The sequence below is a fragment of the Opisthocomus hoazin genome, chromosome 1, assembly GCF_030867145.1.
Source record: "Opisthocomus hoazin isolate bOpiHoa1 chromosome 1, bOpiHoa1.hap1, whole genome shotgun sequence".
Taxonomy (NCBI): domain Eukaryota; kingdom Metazoa; phylum Chordata; class Aves; order Opisthocomiformes; family Opisthocomidae; genus Opisthocomus; species Opisthocomus hoazin.
Window position 1 is genome coordinate 12,616,862 of NC_134414.1, and position 21,554 is coordinate 12,638,415.

General features: G+C 41.8%; 1 protein-coding gene across 1 annotated transcript in view; it reads left to right on the plus strand.

Moving 5' to 3' along the window:
• The window catches only part of TYR (tyrosinase), a 56,804-nt gene that overhangs the window by 12,744 nt on the left and 22,506 nt on the right, over positions 1–21,554 (plus strand). Inside the window, exon 3 of the mRNA XM_009932562.2 lies at positions 8,397–8,544. Coding sequence (XP_009930864.1) covers positions 8,397–8,544 — 148 coding nt within the window. The remainder of the gene's footprint in view (positions 1–8,396; positions 8,545–21,554) is intronic.

The window sequence follows — 21,554 nt, forward strand, 5'->3', positions numbered from 1 at the left end:
ATTAATTTCATGGCTAGTAAGCGCAGTCAAGGATGGCCTTTGTTAATATGATAGTGTCATCTGCCAATCACACTTGAAGAGGGTCGTGCTTTAATCTGAATAACGGCAATGTCACTGCATCTGAAAAGAGCTCTTCTGGACCAAATTTTCCTCCAAGTGAGTTCTTTTGTTCTGTGTAACAACACCTCAGAAGCTGAAGAGTTTTTATCTTTCTCCTGACTGAGGTTATGAAGTTTCAGCTCACCACTGTGGTCATTTGGAGTCCTCCAAATGCCACACGAGGCATGTCATGGTTGCCACCAATAGGTTCTAATGGATTCATGTGATTTAGATAGTTCTTCTAATAGACTAGGGGAAAAAATATATGTTCTTCAGGATGTGTGCAAGTCAGATATGATTCAGAAGCCATACAGCTTAGGCAGCTACAGAAGCAGCATATATAATCTTGATCATAGTGTTGCATGCCTGTTTTATGTGTCTATCCAGATGTGCCATCCCTGACACACATTGTAGACCTTTCAGAGCATCCATAGTATCCCTCATATGTGATTTGAAAAGGGAAGAAAAATACTTGACAGCTCCTTTTCTCCTGGCAGTGAAAGTGGAGCTTTGCAAGTCCTAGCATCCATGTGGAGGAAGCCTGGGAAGCTGTAGCATAGTGAGGGAAAGCTCAGTAGGAAAAGGCTCAGGCAATGAATATTCCCTCCTTAGAAGCTCTGTAGGCATGGAACCAAAAAAACCCAAACTAAACTAACATTAGATCCTCTCTGTTCTAGGGGAAATCCTGTTAAGAAAGTGGCCATGTTTGCTTATAGTCCAACTCCTGGTGCAATTGCCACATCCTATATTGTTGTCTAACTTTTACAGCCTAGCTAAAGAAGATCTACAGTGTTCAAGAGCTGATATGGAAGAGAGTAAAGGTCAACAGAATGATGTTACTGTTCTTTCCATAAGAATATTTCATTAGAGCCAGAGATGACTGAATTGAAACCATGTCCACAGCATTCCATGATAAATGGCTTTTTTGGTGATGAGTCTGTCTGAATGCAAGGCAGATGTGGCTCAGTAGGCATTTATCTGTATTACTATGGAGATGGAGCTTATTCCATCAGACACAGTGTTATTCTGAGACAGCTTTCTATATTTTTTCTTGGACCATATTTTATTTTTTAACCTGAATTATTTCAACACTCCACATTACACCACAGGACCACAAACATTTCTGTCAACAAACTTATTTAGCTAACAAGATAGTGAACTGCAATGCAAAGCCAAGAATACATGGCTAATGTTGAAAAAGATGGCTGAAATTTTTTAAACAAGTTTTACTGCCAAAATAACCCATATTGTGTTATCTCCTTTCTTATAAATGGCCTGCTTAGTTTTTTGTTATGTACAGATGCCAAGCATAAATTGCCAGCTTGCATTTCCTGTGCCAGTGCCCACTTCTGCATGACAGCATTCTTACAAACCTGCTAATACTCTATAGTTCCTAACATTTATTTCTTTCTCTAAGAAAAAACTTTTCAGTCCTTTAATTCTTTACACAAGGTTGTGCCAATACACTTCAGGTTAAATTCTATTCTCTTTTAGATCTAAAGTAAATCCAAAGTAAGTCCATTGACATTACCAGAGTTACTCTAGATTTATAGAAGATGATCAGAACCAAGCCAGTGACTGTAATTGAGTGGCTTCTGATTTACACCAAGGTGAGATTTACTCCTAAGTTCTAGTTCTGTAATGGAAAACACCTGTGATCACTTAGAAGAAGTGATCATGTAGAAGAACCTCTTCTGGGCAAAATTTTATGCTCTTCTGTGCTTGAGTGCACTGGAACAGAGACAACACCGTTTTACTCTTTGAAGGGGTAGGTATCAGCATCATTATAAGCAGATGCCAGCAACGCAGACTGAATCTGCGCATGACTAATCAAAAATGCTGCTATGGAGACAGAAATTATGGCACTGAAGAGTAACCACAACAGCCATAAATAGCAAAGATCAATGTTGTTCAATAAAATACCTCCTTGAGGCTGAGCACATGGGTTGCCCCCTCACACTGGGACAGGCTAGTTTCTGCTTTGGTTGAAAAACAACAAGCTTAAAAGCAGTTTGCACATTGCCCCTTGAAGTGGAAGCAATTATTTCAAATAGGATTTGTAAGAATTGTGGTCCTAACTGGGGAACGTTGTTGACTTCATTGGACACTTCATGGGTACAAGAAGAAAACAGAAAATCCATCTAGTTTATAAACATCAGGTGAGATCATAAATGGATTAGATGATTGCAAATGAAATAGTTGGCTTTCTTCTTTGTACAGTTCAGTTTTGGTGTGACACCTGGAATGCTACCTCCTAAGAACAAGGGATGGCTGAAAAAATTAGAATTTCTTTTAAGTTGTGAGTAAATTCCATATTTGAAATTATTCACAGCATCTTCAAATCAAAATCAGTGCCTTCTAAGTTTTGCACAAAGTGACAAAAGAACGATTAAAAAAAAACCTTCTAAAATTCTCTATCACTTTCATTATTCATGAATTAACTAACGACACATGGTATCAAGTCAAGCTATGTCATAGCATTCCACTGTCTGTCACAATTATGTATCACTACTGCTGCTCTGTCACGAAATAATGGAATAAAGCATCAAACATTTCAAAATGTAATTTCATTTAAATAGGACATTTTCCTTTTTTCCTGAAATAAGAGATTTTCATCTGGAAAATTTTTCTTAGTATTTTCACTGCAGTCCATACAGCTAATGAAAAATGGTTTCTCAGAATGAAGTTTGCCAACAGAAAACTTCTAATTGAAAAAGCTTTAGTCTACAGTCAGCGTTCCTCACCCAGCTCAGTCCTCAACCTCTGGATAAATTTATGGTGCACATTGGGAAAGTTCTGTCAAGATGCAGAGGGCCATTACTAGAGAACTAAAACGATTACTCAGCCTACCACAGCAAAGGTCTGCTAGACTCCTTTTAAGAAACTAGATGGTGACATGGTCTAAATTAGATAATCACCAACTTTCCTCTACTACAGCCCCATAGGCCAAATTCTGCAGATCTTGAAACTACGTCAGTCTAGAGACACTACAGTAATAACTTTGCTTGAGAAAATATGTAAGATTTAATGCTGAAAAATGTCCTGTGAGTTTGCCAATGGCAGAAAAAACTCCACAAACAGAAAGCCAGAAGAACATAGAATCACAGAATCACAGAATCACAGAATCACAGAATGATAGGGGTTGGAAGGGACCTCTGTGGGTCATCTAGTCCAATCCTCCTGCTGAAGCAGGGTCACCTACAGCAGGCTGCACAGGACCTTGTCCAGGCGGGTCTTGAATATCTCCAGAGAAGGAGATTCGACAAGCTCCTTGGGCAGCCTGTTCCAGTGCTCTGTCACCCTCAGAGGGAAGAAGTTCTTCCTCATGTTCAGATGGAACTTCCTGTGCTTCAGTTTGTGCCCATTGCCCCTTGTCCTGTCACTGGGCACCACTGAAAAGAGCTTGGCCCCATCCTCCTGACACCTACCCTTCAGATATTTATAAACATATATTATGTCCCCTCGCAGCCTTCTCTTCTTCAGGCTGAACAAGCCCAGCTCCCTCAGCCTCTCCTCGTAGGAGAGATGCTCCAGTCCCCTCACCATCCTTGTAGCCCTCCGCTGGACTCTCTCCAGTAGCTCTTCATTTTTCTTGAACTGGGGAGCCCAGAAGAGCACTAACATCAAAGGCCAGTAAGGGTTCGCCCTTAAAATTCTTGTATCTATATCTTCCTTCCTGTTCTAAGCTAGGTGTATCTATCTGGCTAGAATTTCTCTAAAATGTGAAACCTTTTTTAAATAAAAAATTATTATTGAATAAAAAATCATTCGGAGGAAGAGTGGGAGAAAGTATATCAGCCAGCTGGACTCAGACATAGAAGCATAGAATCATAGAATCATTTAGGTTGGAAAAGACCTCTAAGAAAAACAGTTTTGCAGTTAAGAAAAGCACCTGCAAAACTGTTATGAATTGCTTAGTGATGTTAGGGGTGCCACAGATGTTCAGCAGTGCACTAAGATAGTCAGAGGAGATTGGATTGTTGGAATGGTTCACTCATTCCTGTAGTACTGAATGCTGCTAATGCTCTCTGAGCTCTGCATACCCTCTGCTAGGCTGACTTACCACACTTTAGTCAGTGGCAAATGAGCAAATGAGGAGAACACTATCTGTTTTCGATACGTAGTTTTCTACTTTGGTGATTGTACATGGACTGCTGTGGTCTCTGTTATTAGATTGTAAAATGTGCAGTTAATGTAATTGAATACTCTATTAAAAGACATACTCCTGACCCAACTGCATGTTCATTGAGAACCACCTATATATCATCTTCAAATCTGTCAAGCAGCTTTAATTTTGAGTAGCATCATTAGCTCCTCCTATAATAAACTTTGGGCTAAATCCCCATCTGTTTTAATTTGGCCTGGCTCTAGGGAAGCTACTTCAAATCCACTGAATCACTGTTGCTGATTTAAAGTGCTGCAAGCAGGTGCTGAATCAGGTTAATGATCTCTTAAAAATGTGATTTTTTTCTTAGTGAAACCAGTGGTAAAAATTCCATTCACTTCAGTGATGTATCTCCTAACAGGTATTTCTACTGCACCATAATTAAACAAGGGTATAAAAGGATGTCTGAATGCTACAGTTTCCCGTACTGTCCAGATGATTTAACAGCTCACTGCCATTGGGCACAGCCTTGCTTTTCTGTGCAAACTCCTCCATCCACCAGCCAGATACCCCCCACTATTTTTGGTTCCAGCACTGGTTCTCATCTACATGAGACACTGTATCTCAGTAGCCCGAAAAATACCTGACTTCCCACAATCCAGGGTATTTTATGGCCAGACTAGTGAGTTAAATCAGTCCACAGAAGAATTGACGGGGTTCAGTTAATGCACAAGGGAGGAAAGAACAGCATGGGGCAAGGCAGGTTGAGGAAGTGGAGTTCCCTGATCTGGAGACAGGGAGCTCTTATTTTAGCTCTCTGCACTTGTAGATCTGTAGCCTCACATTTGCTGTAAAGGTGATTACCACAGCAACCTCAGCAAAGCTTCCTGTACTCTGAAAAAATTCTCATGTTTTCATGTGAGAAGGGCAAAGAGGCTGGTGAATGGTCTAGAGAAAAAGTCTGATGAGGAGTGACTGAAGGAACTGGGGCTGTTTAGTGTGGAGAAGAGGAGGCTGAGGGGAGACCTTATTGCTCTCTACAGCTACCTGGAAGGAGGTTGTAGTGAGGCAGGTGTTGGTCTCTTCTCCCAAATAACTAGTGATAGGATGAGAGGCAATGGCCTCAAGTTGCGTCAGGGGAGGTTTAGATTAGATATTAGGAAAAATTTCCTTACTGAAAGAGTGGTCAGACATTGGAATAGGCTGCCCAGGGAGGTGGTGGAGTCCCCTTCCCTGGAGGTGTTTAAAAAACATGTAGCTATGGCACTTCAGGACATGGTTTAGTAGGCATGGTGGTGTAGGATTGATTGTTGGACTTGATGATCTTAGAGGTCTTTTCCAACATAAGATTCTATGATTCTATGATATTCTTTTTAATTGGCTCTACCCCATTTCATAGTATGTCATCCTGAACAATCCTGATAGTACCGACGTCTTTTAAAAAGTCTGAGAGAAAAGAATGAGACCCAGACTAATAAAATAAAGTGACACCACGTGGTGGTTTTATTCCTGCCCAATTCACAATTTATATGGAGTTTTCATAACAAGAAATCAGATATTAGAACTTCTCTTGCACATGGTTAAACATGATGTCACCTTTGACGCTGACTGACTGCACCCTGGTTAACTGGGAGCTGGAGGGTGGGGTTGCTGAAGCTGTCCCCATTACAGAGCTTTTGATTATTGAGATAAATTACTCGTGTGCAGATGTTCCATGAAAAGTTCTGTAGAGCCAAAATGAATGTTCTGTATATTTTTTAATGAATTATTAGATCAAGTGTTTGCAAAGCATCAAGAAATTTTAACAAGTGTCCAAAATGTGATATAAAGCATCTAGCCTTCTGCCTGGATTCTGCACAAAGTTTATCTTACCTTAAATATACTTCTAATGCAGCTGAACATAAGTAAAGGAATTGCTTCAGAATGATATACAGATAGACCATTTTCAGTTAATATTCACAGAAATTTCCTAGTATCGCTACACCAGCTGATCCCAATGATCACGTGCTATGGCCATCAGCAAAGAATGTTAAAATTGTTGCCATCGGTTCCTGTGAGTTCTGGCCAGACTGTTAATGTTCCTCGTTCTTCACAGGTAATATTTTATTCTGCTGTTTCCCCTGATTGACAGCTAGGTAAGACAGCAGATTTCTGTGGGCAAGATTTTCTCTTTGAGAACTTCTGCCCATTGCTGTTTATGTCACCATGAACCATCTTCACTAATCCTGGTCCACATCTGATGTACTTAAAACCTGCAGTTATCTCTAGGTGTTAACATGTTCCTCTTTATCCCCTAAATCCAGACTTACTCCACCTTGAAGTCTTGCAATTTTCACCATAAGCCAACTCTACCTTCTGATTACATTTTCTACTTTGACTTCCCTTGAATTTCTCAAAATCTTTGTCATACTATTGCAATCAGAAAGATGGAAGGTTATTACGGTATATTGGTTCCTAGGTGCCACAGCTATGATTTCATCCTTATTCTAATCATCAGTGGGTTTATGCCAAATGCTCTTCCCTTGTTTGAAGAGGTTAACAGAAAAGGCAAAACCCAATGAGGGAATTTAGAGTGACAAAGCGATGCAATCATTTCACACAGAAGATCAGGGTCCCAGTAGGGTCTAAATCTCAGGTTTCCAAGTTCTTAGAGCATGACTCTACTCATAAGGCATCTCTAGCCATGTCTCGATTAATACTTTGTGTGACTCAAAAAGGAATAAATCCAAAGACTAAAACAGTTGGTACTGAGGACTCGACTTCCATGTTATACATGAGGGTTTTGACAGGAAAGGGATTCTTTGACACTAGCTTTAGTTCAGCCCCATGAACCAAATGCCCACTGATGGTTGGCACATTTTAGATTTCCTCCAAAAGGAATTCAGCTTGGAAGGCCAGAAATTGCCTTGCTATGTGAGTCACAGCATGAAACAGAAGGACTGCTGGGAGATGCACTTCAAAAGTATATTGCTGATCCTCATTCAAATGCTAGTTCTTGGTCCAAATAAGTAAATAAAGCAAGTGTTCAAAGTGTGTGAGGCACTTCCCAAAGAGAAGAGCTAAGATCTTTCTTTTCCTCATCCTACAGGCCTGATAAAATGCAACAATACTGGGAAAACACAGAGGACCAACACAATAAACATATTGTTCGCAGCCCCTTTTATTTGATGATTAAATTGCAAAGATGTTTTAGTATACCTCCACTATGCTTCCTCATCCCACAGCTTACAGAAATTTTGAGAAAAAGACATCTTCAGGAAGCCAATCAAAGAGAGACAACTGAGAGGTTTTGTAGTGTGGGTTAAATAATAGAACTAGCATCAGGTTAAGAAATAGATTGGCAGGACAATGTATGTTTCTGTTTTTATTCTCCTGGAAAATCCCAGAGAAGGATCAGATGGCTGAGTTGACTTTTATTAGGAGTCCTTACAAGTAAGGCGGAAACTTGGCTGTCAGGATGCTGAGAAGGGCTGCTGACATCAGAACTGAGGTATGGACAGGCTACCAAAACAAAACTAATGGAGAGACTCACCTTCCAGTATTTTCTATTTGGGTGTTGGTCTGTGTGGTCTCTTCTCAAAGCCCATGTTCTAAATGCCCTCCAAAATAACAGCTATCAACAGACTTTCATCTGGCAAGTCTGACTGTGGAAGATTATTGATTATTTACCAAATCCTTTTGCAAAGATTATGGTTTGTATTGTGTTGGCTTCTATCAATAAAAGAACTGGTTCTATAGAGACAAATAAAATTAGTTGATAGATCATATGATGCGATATAATAGCCTGTTTTATCTGAGGAACCTATAAGTACAGAGATCAAAAATTAAAATAAAGTGAATAAATTTTCTCAGCATGAATAAAAGCACACGCACAAATGTCTGCAGGGACTGTGTTGCCTTTTAACAGCTAGGCACAACGGACAAAGAAATTTAAAAATATAAAGCAATTAAGCAGTACATTTGCTGACATGCTGCATTAGCTACATGGCAGGAGTTTTAATTTAGCTTATTCTAATTTCATCTTTGCTTTGCCTTTGAAATATATTAGCAGTTCTTTACCTGTTTTCCTAAGCCCTCATCTAAAAAGCTGAAAGTAAATGAAGTGAAAGTAGGTACTTTGATCTTAAATCTTACTGGAAAAAGAATTATACGCATTGTCATATCAGCATATAATTTCCTCTTGAATATACAGGCTTTGCTGATCCGCAGACTGCAATATCAAACATATCTCAAAGCGGTTTGCATAATGCACTTCACATCTACATGAATGGCTCCATGTCCCAAGTACAAGGCTCTGCAAATGATCCTATCTTTGTACTACATCACGCGTTTGTTGACAGGTGAGTTTATTTCTTCTTAAAAAACCTAATTTACTTTGTGTTTTTACAGTGTGATTTTCACCTACATTTTAAAACTGCGAATATGTTACATGCCTTTAGATGCACATCATTTTCAGACATGTACAGCTGAGCTCTGCTATTATTTGAGAGCAAGTGTCTTTCCTAACCCGTGTGTATGTGCACTGGATTAAATATAATTTGAAAAGTTGACAAATATATTCAGCTTTTATTACCAAGGTAAAAATGGTTCTTCAATGATGTCATAGTCATTAATATATATGGATATGTATGTCAGGAAGTTTGGACCAAAAGTGTGTGACTCATTTTAACGCGACTATAATCAGTTGGAGCAATTCGTTTACATTCTAAATGTCAGTGCTGTTTTAATTTCTATTCCATAAGGAAAATCCAAGCATGCTATTCATAAATAAAGAAGAAAAAATCCTTATTTCAGTGTGACAAACAGAATTGTGACTGTCTCTTGATGAAAGAGAAGAGTACAGCTGTGCAGAATGAAAGGAAAGCAAACAGAAAGATATCATGTTTATTAATAAGAAAGGGTAGGGGAGCACAGTTTTGCAAGAAAAGAGTGGAATTGCTGCATTAAGGACAGCACTCCAAGGTTTAATGGTGACCTTAAAAAATTCTGTGTCACTATATGTGAACGGCTACAAACAATTTACTGTGGACTGCACTACACCAAACTGCGACGGCTAAAAAGCTATAAAAAAGAAAGTCAGCTAAGCAAAGGACTGTAAAAGTCACACAAACAACACTCATTCTGGAGCAGTATTTTCTTACCAATCTTCCTCTACTTTCCCACCATGCACTGACCGTGACTTGGCTACTGCAATGCTCAGAATAAAAGCACTAGTACCATGTACAAACTTTAGGGACTCTCTTGTAAATTTGTATGCCCAGAAACCTACAGACTGAGACTCTGCCTGCATGCAGCAAGGCACTTACTGAGATGAAAACCACAATGATTTCTTTATTTGGGTCACTGAGGTATGCAGCATAGGAGAGATGCAGATTACATCTTGCATGCATCATCTTGCAGTGGAGTTCTTTAGTTTCAGCCAGTTCATGCCAAAACTCTTATAAAAAACTTTATCTTATTTAACCAAAAAGCTAGTTGGTGTAAAAGTCAAATATGAAGTTGGGGTTTTTCTCCTTAGTTTATGTACTTAATGAGCATAATGGTTGTATTCTTCATACTTTACCCATCCAGCAATAGGGCATCAACTCTAAGCAGGTCACCTAGGCAACAGTGGAATGGTTCCTTCAAACGGTGACCCACCTGTCCTCTGCTCTTAATACCTTAGGGTACAATTAACCTCTGGAGGTGTCAGTTTTGAAATTCTTCTCTGTTAAAAGCTTTTCTTCAGAACATTTTAAAAGCTAAACAGTGTAGCTTAGCTGTGATTTAGCATATCCACCCATTGACTGCTTGACAGGTTAGATGTACAAAGGTTTCAGGTGTGATTACAAATTTTGAGTTTAGCACCTGGAAATTAACTTTCCAACATCTAGGCTATTAAAAAATAGATCAATTGAATATGCAGAGACTAAGAACACAGAATGGAAAGCATTACGCTTTTCAGTATCAAAAGGATTGTTTTCCTTAGACTTTCACGCTTGTATAAGCCCTACGCAACTCTTAGTTCCCACTCACCGCAGGGCTTAAGTAGCACCTTGGACTTCATGCTGACCCCTCCTGCAGAGGAATTTCAGTCATAGTATTTATGAGCCCCTGGAAATACTTTTTTTAACTGTAGTTGTTATCCATTTCAGAAGGCAAAATTATTTGCAAAAGATAATATCATTAAATCCTACTAGTGTTGAGGAAATAACCTACTGCACAGGCACTGTGGGGGCAATACAGATATCCATGATGCAAACTCATCCCATCTGTAGCAGAAAGAACGTTAACTAGTGCTCTGCAGCTACTGTGTATATGGGCTTTAGTACACATGGATGTAAAAACTGATAATAATACTGCCTGTTGTATAAGTGACAGAAGTGCATTAGCATGATTAGGGTTACTTAGCCGCCCTATCCATGACAGATTAATCATGCTTTTAGTTATAATTAATAAGTAGGTGACTGATAGGTATGTACAGTACATTTAAAAAAAACATATTCCTCTCCTACATAGACTTTAAATCTGAAGGGCTGCAAAGAGGTTCTTTTCTGAGAGGCAAGCAAGAATACAAAGAATAGAGGAAATGAGAGAAACAGTCTCCACAACAGCAGAAGCAATTTTTTTTGTCCTTATCAACTTTTCTCATTTGGGCAGAACACTTTTGAGCTGATTGCTGTCATCACATCAGGCCAATGGGCTTTTAACTAAATTTCTAATTAAATCTTCTGCCAAGGACAACATCTCTTTCAGGCCTTGGTGAGGACATGGAGAGTTGTGAGATGGGGGTTTACTGGCAAAGGGTGTAAAAAGACTGGACACCAGCAATCACAGCTCTGCTGGGTCTTCCAAAGGCAGGGAACAGCTCTATGTCAAGAAATCAAGAATGGCCCTGCATTTTGAGGATCCATGCAGGACTCTGAAGTGGGATTCCTCATTCCACTGCAAATTTGTTGGATGAAACCAAGCATGTAGTTTGGTCTCCCAAACTCACATCTCCTGGGGATGTGTTTCCTTCCCATCGATTTCAAGAGGTGCTGAAAGACTTTTGAGGAGCTGATGGTCTGAGCTTCAGCTAACCCATCTGTAAAGTGGGTGATATTAGATGCCTAAGCACCAGGGACAGTGTCAGGGCAAATGCATTGACGGCTGTGAAATGCTCAGTTATGACCATAATAGGACTGATAGAGGTAAGGCAATAGATCATTGGAACTGGTTTTACATAGAAACATGTGGTACAGAGGAGGATAAACAAGTGTATACGGAGTCTGCTGACAGGTGTGAGCCAAATGTTCGGAGCTGCTTTCCAAACTGAGCAACAGTCAGCCTCCCATCTGCTACCCCCCAGCCTTTCCTACCCAGGCCTGATGCACCAAATGTGGGAAGAATGGACGAAGCAGAAGTGTAGTTGAGACCTCTCAGGTGAAAAGTGAAGCGTTTGCTTACAAATGCTATCGGGTTTTTTTTAGGTCATTCCCTTTCAGCAGTGCAGAAGTATGAAGGTATTCAGGCAACAGCTTTCTTAGGATTGAGAAATCAGGCTCCCTGCCTTATTGGCTAGGTAGAAGACCTTTGGATTAAACCTCAGTGCTTGGTAAAAATGGGTGACTACCCTGAATTAATTGTTAATTGAATGGCTTAAAAAAAAAAAAAAAGAAAGAAAAAATTGCAACTGAATATAAATTCAGCAAAACTGAGAGCTTTTTTAGCTCTCTGAAGCATTTCTCTTAATTGCAAATCTCTTTGCTATTCAGATATGCTCTACAGTCAGCACAAGGGAATAACAAGGGAGGAGTCAACCCACTCAAGCTGGAAGGAGCAGCTGTGCAAGCACTGAAAGCAAGGACCCACAGTCCCACTTGAGCTCACTAGGGTGTTTTTTTTGCTCTGAAAAGAAACTCTTTCTTCTGTGCTGACTCTTTCAGACACTCCGTCCCTATAGCCACATAGTATCTTCATCTGTTCTCCCCACACTTCTGTCCTTTGAATGTTTCTTCCATCTTTCTTCTGATTTGTTCTGTACCTCTCCCCTCCTTGACTACCACATGCCACCCCAATTTTTCCCCTTGTAAACTGCAATAAAAACTAAATAGCAATGGGGAAAATAAGTTGCCATTAAAGATCTCCATCTTACTTTATACCTATACAGCAGCTAATGCAATAGGACCTCAGTTCTCATCGTGTTTCTAAGTTCTGCGGTATGGACAGAGTTTATTACAATAATATGGATGACTTTTAAAGGCCCTGATTTTAGAACAAGCAATTTCGAACTGATTATGTGGAGAAATACAATAAGGTGAAGCCTTTCAGCCTCTTATATCTCTAAAGTATAGTCTTGTTAGACTATTTGCACAGTTAGACCCAGATTCTCAGTTCTACTGGTGCCACCACTACAGGACCTTTTTTTCCAGGTTTTATGAGTAACCGCACAGCTCAGAACACTGCTGCAACCTTCATTGCATCATCCCAATGCTCTGCCCAGGTGTTCCTGTCTGTTCATACCCTTCTACCATTTCTTTGCCCTCTATCACATCAGAAGAACTGCTGGTGTCCATTTTCAAGGCCGTCCACTGCCCATCTCCAAATCATTCCTTATTCATTGCAAAGGAACTCACTCACTGGTCCAATAAATTTGTGTTATCAGTCTCTATCTTACTTCTGTGTGGCATTCAGACAAGTCCGTCCATAATCCTTCTGGTTGGGATTTGTTCACCCTACACATCTACAGATTCAGTTGCCATTCTTCCCTTTGACGTGACACTTGCAGAAAAGCGCAGACATTCGTAAGCTGAAACCTTCACTTAATGAGGAACTGTAGTGGTCCCACTGCATGGTTGTCTAGTCCTCCTCCCACCTGCTTGTAATTGTCTGTTGTCTCTTGTCCTATGTGTAAATGATAAGCTCTGTCATTAAGGGACCTCCGATTGTGCTGATCTGTGCAGTGCCTGGCATATTCTTAGCCTCTGACTGCAGCTTTAAGGTGTCAAAGCAATGTGAGCAGCAGGAGACAGCAATTGTTTCATTTACAATTATCTGAAATGGCAATGGCAAGAGACAGCTCAACATTCCTATGCTGATCTTGTTGGTTCAGTTAGTGTTTTTCTTGCTATCCCACGGGACTAATTTCTTATATCAAATACAGAAAACCTTCATGGGGATGTGTGTGTATCTGTATCTGTGTACCCTCACTCTGCCAAAAGTAACCCAAGTCAAGCATAAGGTCACACTGGCGATGGAGACACTCTCATTTACAGCCACTTACACACATACACACTTTCAAGTGGGTGCAGGAAAAACTCTCCTACACATCAGCTTCAGAGCCCAAAGAAAATGCCAGCAGTTCTGCTTGTTCAAGGCAAATGTCTCCATGCTGTTCAGCAACGTCAGCTGCCATAGACTCCTCTGCGGGACGCTAAAATAACCCCTTCTGCTTCTGCTTCAGTGGCAGGCTGGAGCTGCGAGTTTTAGGAAATGTCAGACTCTGGCTTGTCTGAGGACCTAACAATAAATGTTCCTTATCACATTGCTTATCGGTAAAGTGTTAAACTGAAATACATGTGAGAGGTAATCTGTTCAAAAATAAATTTGAATCCAAAATCTACACATTCTGATTTGCATGCTTGCAACTCCCCATTCCCCAAGCCAACTTTATGGACACTTCCAGTCCCTGTTGACTCAATATACTCACTTTCATGCCAGTCCCTTCTCCTTCCACCACCATCCCCCCCCAAAAAAAAGAAAAAGGTAATATTATGTAAAAAGTGATTTTGTTGGAAAATACTTTAACAGAGGAAATTTGATTTTCACTCCCAGGAGATGTCAAAATAAAAGCTTCTTATTTTTACTCTGTTTTTGAAACAGAACATTTTCATTTTCTCTTAAATGTCATCTCAGGTTTTTTAAACCAAAAAATGGCATGAGAAAAACCAAGTTGTTCGCTTGTTTTGAAATTTTGACAGGAAACAAGAACTTTTTTAGCTGTTAAAAACTATTTACTTCAAGAATCTGGAACATTTGGAGTGAAAGCATTCCAAAAGGTTCGTTAGAAATCCTTGTAAGGCAACACTAGGTTTCCGGACTTATTAAATAAGTGAAACAAGAGTTGTTCCTTACCCTGAACTGTCTCCAGTGGGACACAATACAGACATAGCATGAGGCCAAGGAAGTGTTATCCCCATTTGGTATATGGAAACTTAGAGACACTGAAACCTTAAGCACACCTGAGATGGAGATTGTAACACAGCGATATATCAGCTAATAATAAAGCAGTGTAAAAATGGAGAAGTTACTGCAAAAACACACATTGTATGATTAATTTTCTTCCTTGATAGGGCCACAGCAAGACTCTTTGCTTTCTGAGGTATCTTTACAAAAAAATGATGACACAGCCTAAAAGTCTCATTTTGCTGGAGCTGAATGAACTATGGCTTGGAGCCACTGGAAATCTGTTAGACAAAGCCAGGTCAAGAGGCTGCCATTAGCAATACACCTCCTCCCACAGTAACAGTAAACCCTCAGAGCCTCTGCATCCTGTCAGCTCAGGATCTTATAGTCTGTGCCCGACACTGTATCCTCCCAACGACCTGTATACAGGCAGTGGATGAGGTGACCTCATCTCCATAATTTTCCCTGGCATGAAGGTGAAACATGGTTCAAGTCCTTCCACTCGATGAAACCATGAACATCACTGGGTTACTGCTATGCCCGGGGCTAAGCAAGTACAGCTTTTATGAGTAAAGACCCGTGGTAAGCAAGTGCTTACCGTGCTCCTGACATAGGGGTGTTTTGCACCACTTCCAGAACAGAGCTGAGAGGATGGAGTGTAGCAGGATGGCCCCTAATACTCCCAAATATTACTTTGCCTCCTAAAAGATTTTGCATTTTGCTAATGTATCTTTTGATACCTGGCAGCTGAGTGAAATCTTGTGGAAGCTGGTGGGTGGTACAGTAATGTCTTGCTTGGGATACCTGTTCATAAATTTTACGTTGCCTTTTGGAATTAAAATCTGGATTATAAAGTGCGACTGCAGGGAAAATAAAAGAACCATGTTCAAGGTGTGGCACAGATTGGATGGGTGGGATGCTATCAGTGGGGGCTGTATGATTTCAGTGGGACTGTATGTATAAGCTAGCTGAATGCATGCAAGATGGATAAACAGAGAAAAAAACACATTAGAAGCAGACAGGGAAGGCAGCAGGAAACCAAGGACAGCTGGAGAAGCACTTAAATGTGATCACTGTGGGCTAGTAGCACAATATCCAAAGAAGCCTGCATAAACCATTTTATCTGTAGGGCTTTGAATAGCGAGGAGCACTGTGTAGGAGACTACTCTGGTCCCTCTGTCCTAGAACGATCCCTTGTCCCCCAGCACCTGGGTGAGGGCATCAGCATTGGAGCTGATGACCTGCTCACAGCTTAACTACCTACGTCAACACATAGGCCTGAATCAGAGCCACAGCTGGCGGAGATGTTGCTTTCTTCCTCTAAGGAAACACAACTTCAGAGCTGGCTATGCTGTATTCTTCTTGAGCTACAATGTAGACATCCTTTTGATCCCCACTTATAGTCAGTAGAAACAACAGTCAAAGAGTCACTGACTTGTGACCAGTTCAGTTGCAAACATCTCAGCTGAGGCACCTTTTTGTCTTATGACTGGATGAGTCCACTTAAAAATTCTTTTTATCTCTGCACAATACCTAGCACAGAGGGTTCATTTAAACTCAAGTTCAGAAATAACTATAATACAAACACCCACAACACATGTAATGCAATGGGTGTGTGACCAATTACTTGTGTATGTAATGAGACTGAAAGTTCGCACCCCGCCTCCAAAGCTCTTGGGGGAATTAATTACATTTTTGCAATGCATCCTAGATGACAGTTGCCTATCAGACCTCTTCTCCCTGCCTCGTGTGTATTACATAGCTCCTATCAGGAAGAGAGCCCTGATCAGCACACACAGATACGTCCCACCAGCAGGCTCTGCAGCACTCTCACCTTTCTCTGGTGCTTAACAAAATCACCTCGTTACCAGCAGCTGCTGTGCTGGAAGCCAATACGTCACAGAAACCAGCTGTTTTACCATGAGGGACATCAGAGGAAGGAAACTGCTCTCCAGCAGAGCATTCCACATGAGGGTGAGCCAGGAGTGGTTTTGGTCACAAGATTTTCTGGCACACAGAAACTCCTCTGCTAAGTATGAGATACTGAGTAGATCAGTACTGAAAGGGTGGGAAAATCAAGCATGGAAATTTTTAGAAATGAAAGCAGGGAAGGATTTGTCTTAATTTTGTTTCCACCTGGGGATGTCTACAAATGCACAGGCAGACACATACTCCCTCCGTTACTACAAGCCCTCGGCTGGCACTGAACCAGAGCTGCTAACCTACACCTCTCAACCTCTCAGGCTTAGCAGCAAGTTAACCAGAGCCACTCAGCTTGTTTGATGGAGCTGACTCACTCAAAGTGGGCTCAGTATGTGGGTAGAATGAGTTCTCATCTACTGCAAATACCACATAAATATATCCATGGAAAACAGACTGTAAGGTGGAAGGTTGGGATGTTGCTGAGAAACACAGTTCCCCAGTATCTCTCCTTTGATATCCCCATGTCTGGGCTGAAAGGCAACTCATACACTAAGATACTGGAGCTGGACTCTTAATATCTGTTTCAGTAAGGCTAGGCAGCTCCTGCTTCTGCAATTGCAATATATCTGGGAACAGCCTTGGAGTATCGCAATGCAGGTCCATCTAACCTGTACCATGGCTAGAGCGGCGGCCAGAAGCAAAATGGAAGGAATATAGATTTAGAGCAACCCTCCTCCAGAAGACTTCCCTGCTTTACCCACTGGACAGACAGAGGCTGAGTCTATATAGCACACTTGAGATTGCATCTGCATCTAAAGTAACCCACACTCAAATAAGTTGTCTAGCAATTCACAGCTAGACCACACAGAATCAGAGACAGAGAGAAATAAGGACAAGGAACAGGGTCTGGAAATAAATGTTCTTTTCATCGATTAAGAATATATCTTAATATATTGTGCTGATCCACCTTGCTTTATGGGAATGGCAAGAGGAAGGTTAAACAGACATCTTCTGGATTATATGTGAAATACAGTGGCTGGCAATCTCGTACAGTGGCTGGCAATCTCGTGCCATGTCATTATCAAGATTAGATGTTTGTAATGACCCATTCTGCTCTTAAAAATCAGTGCTATAGGAGGTTCAGATCAAATAGTCCCATTTAAAGTGTATGTTTCACATCACTCTTACTGCAGGATTTTAGTTCAGCCAACGCAGTTATAGAATAGATCACTTTGTACACTACATATTATGAAAGCGATTAGTGGTTTTTAAAAGGAAAGGTTATTTTGCCCTGAAACTTGGCAAGAGCCTCATCGTTAGTCTTCACCCATTCTCTGAATGCTGGAGGAGGAGAAAGCTCCCTCTGTGACACAGCAATCAAGACAAGCTCTGATGCAGACAGCTAGCATAGTGTTGAATTTCCTTCCTGCAGCACTTCTGCAATAATAGCTGCTGTAATTGTTCAAATTGTAAAAAAACACAGGAAAACATGGTACTTTTTTCACCCGCAAGTAGCTACCTTCTATTCATCAAAAGAAATTATCACTCTGCTACCATAGATGTGATTTATATATTACATGCCCTTATGAACCTCGATAATGACAATCTCTCAGTCTCAAAGGAATTGAATTACACAGCACAGGAGTGGGTTACATAGAGTCAGTCCAGCTACCTCCACAGCAGTCCATTTTAAACTGCTTGTTATCTTTCTCTTCAGAGGAAAGTAGTTATTAAACTCTGAAGCAGCTGGCATTTGTACTATCTCTTACTTCAAGTGACGTTTCTCTGTTAGCTGCAAGCCATGGCAAAGCTGAACCTTTTTTTTTCCTATGCAACAAGGTTGCATTTGTATTTCCTTACTTACAAAGCACACCAGACACACCACCATGTCTCATCTGTGTCTTGGCTTTTGCAGTGTTATATAGCACTGGAGACCTAAATCTGAATGAGAAACAAATATTCCTAGCCAAAAACTGCCCTGGCTTGACAGCACAGGGTGAAACAATATACATGATGACAGCCACTTTAAGGAACAAGAATTTCCCTCTTGCACCTAGGTAGAGTCATGGCTGGCTTTCATTGGTGTAAGATGCCTCTGTTTTGACCAAGAAAAGTGACAGAGTTTAGATCAGATATCTGACTGAATCTCAGCCCAGGTAAGCCTCATGTGAACTCTATTTCTTTCCAGCAAAGGAGCAGAATAAGCTTCAACTGGATTTAGCTTGCTTTGGTAATAACTGCGTTACGATGAGGTGCTACTAGTCCTACATTCGAGAACACTCACATTCCTCTGCACAGATTCCTACATGATTTCCAACACTCAGCTCCCGCCTTTAGTGTCATGAGCAATGTGTCATACTCAGCTTATCCATTATCCCCTTCTCCACTAGGATTAAAGCTCTTTATGCTGTAATCTATCAGCAACCAATCAAATATATGGTGGGCCTAGCACTTGTTGGTTCATCCCACCCAACTTTCCGAGAAGGCGAAAACCAAGAATATTTCTGTGAGGTTCTATAGCTGGGAAAATGGGTTACAGGGCTGCTGAGCAGGTTAGGCTTTGTGATATGGGAGCCGTGGCCAAGATATATATGCAATGGGGTCAAAGCCTCAAGCAACTATATGGATTTTCTGGGAAGTGTTAGGCAAGTTGCAGTGTGACTCATGGAAATCAGCACAGTAAAGGGGGAACAGAAATCCAGGACTTCAGCAGCAGTCTCTGAGAGGAGTGGCACTTGGTTCTACACCACCTCCAGTGATGTCTGCTCAGGATTGTTAGGGCTGAATCCTCTGCAGGACTCAGGTTCCTGAGCAGCTTTTTCTCACAATAGAGGTTGGAGTAGCTGCTGCCTTTTTTATTCTAGAGAAACACTTGGAGGACTACGTGATTACTGGAGGAATGACTGGAATCTGTGTAGCCCTCTGCACCCAGAGCGTGCTAAGCAGCTGAGAGATATCCAACTGCATCGTCTCCAAATGGCTACAGACACTTAAATTGTTGAACAGAGGAATGCTTTCATCTGGGAAGGCTGAAGATCTTTTCTCTTCCCCTAATCCTACAGAGGTGCTGAGGGAATTTTAAAGATAAGGGGAAAACCTGCTCTGAGTCTCATGGAATATTAAAAATATCTCATAACCCCAGCAGCTGCAGTAACCTTGAAGCATTCAACAAAGTGGGGCGTGGGCAAAGAAAGTTGTCCTCTTGACGCCCACCCTTAAGAAATATGTAAGCATTTAGAAGGTTCCCTCTCAGCCTTCTTCAGGCTGAACAAGCCCAGCTCCCTCAGCCTTTCCTCACAGGAGAGATGCTTCAGTCCCCTCACCATCCTCATAGCCCTCCGCTGGACTCTCTCCAGTAGCTCCTCATCTTTCTTGAACTGGAGAGCCCAGAACTGGACAGAGTACTCCAGATGGGGCCTCACAAGGGCAGTGTAGAGGCGGAGGAGAACCTCCCTCGACCTGCTGGCCACACTCTTCTTAACGCACCCCAAGATCCCATTGGCCTTCTTGGCAACAAGGGCACACTGCTGGCTCATGGTAAATCTGTCATACCCCAGCAGTCCCAGGTCCCTCTCCACAGAGCTATCTTCCAGCAGGTCAGCTCCTAGCTTGTACTGGTGCTTGGGGTTGCTCCTCCCCAGGTGCAGGACCCTGCAATTGCCCTTGCTGAACTTCATCAGGTTCCTCTGTACCCAACTGTCCAGCCTGTCCAGTTCTCGCTGAATGGCAGCACAGCCTGCTAGTGTGTTCACCACTCCTCCCAGTTTGGTGTCATCAGCAAACTTGCTGAGGGTACACCCTGTCCCTTCGTCCAGGTCATTGGCAAATAAACCAAAGAAGACTGGGCTGAGTACTGAGCCCTGGGGAACCTCACTCAATACAGGCCTCCAACTAGACTCTGTGCTGCTGATGACAACCCTCTGAGCTCTGCCATTCAGCCAGTTCTCAATCCACCTCACTATCCACTTGTCTCACCCACACTTGCTGAGCTTCCCTGTGAGGATGTTATGGGAGACGGTATCAAAAGCTTTGCTGAGGTCAAGGCAGACAATTTCCACTGCTTTCCCCGCATCTACCCAGCCAGTCATGCCGTCATAGAAGACTATCAGGTTGGTCAAGCTTGATTTCCCTTGGTGAATCCATGTTGGCTACTCCTGATAACCTTCCTTTCCTCCACTTGCTTAGAGATTTCAGAGGCATACAATTGATCTACATGGGAATATATGCTCTAAGAAAAAAATCAGAAGCACAACATTATATGGGGGAAAATCTCCACTTGGCTATAGCATCCTTTTTTGTCTGTTTTGTACTAGTCTGTTTAAAGTGTTAGGAGTTGACAAATCTGGTAGCCCAATATAGGTATGGCTATCACAGCTCCATGTTTTGAGGTCTAACCAATAGTGAATCCGAGCATGTATTCCCAACAGGCACACATACACACAATAGTTATGTATATGTATATGAATGTATGCATATGGGGTTGACAGGCTAGACAGATCAACAAAAAAATTATGGCACCCACATAAATTCCAACAGCACCAACAACCTTGTCTTCTTGCTCTCTTTGGCTGAAGGATGAAAGCCTTTTGTGGGAAAATACACACATATATATTGGAAAATATACATACATACACATACATATAGCAGCCCTCAGCACAGGAAATTAATGGACCTGTTGGAGCAGAATAATGATCAGAAGGCTCGAACACGTCTCCTATGAGGAAAGGCTGAGAGAGCTGGGGTTGTTCAGCATGGAGAAGAGAAGGTGATTCATAGGTGATTCCCTTCTGAGGGGAACAGAGGGCCCGATCTGCCGACCGGACCCATCCCACAGGGAAGTCTGCTGCCTCCCTGGGGCCCGGGTTAGGAATGTTGCGAAGAAACTCCCTGGTCTGGTGCGGCCTTCTGATTACTACCCCCTCTTGGTAATGCAGGTTGGCGGGGACGAGGTAGCAGAGAGAAGTCCCAAGGCCATCAAAAGGGACTTCAGGGCACTGGGGCGACTGGTTGAGGGATCAGGGGCGCAGGTGGTGTTTTCCTCCATCCCATCAGTGGCAGGGGACAGCACTGAAAGGGGCAGGAAAACTCACCTGGTTAACAGGTGGCTCAGGGACTGGTGCCATCGGTCAAATTTTGGCTTTTTTGATCATGGGGAGGTATACACAGCACCGGGCCTGCTGGCAACAAGTGGAGCTCAGCTATCACAAAGGGGGAAAAGAATTCTTGGCCACGAGTTGGCGGGGCTCATTGAGAGGGCTTTAAACTAGGTTCGAAGGGGGAA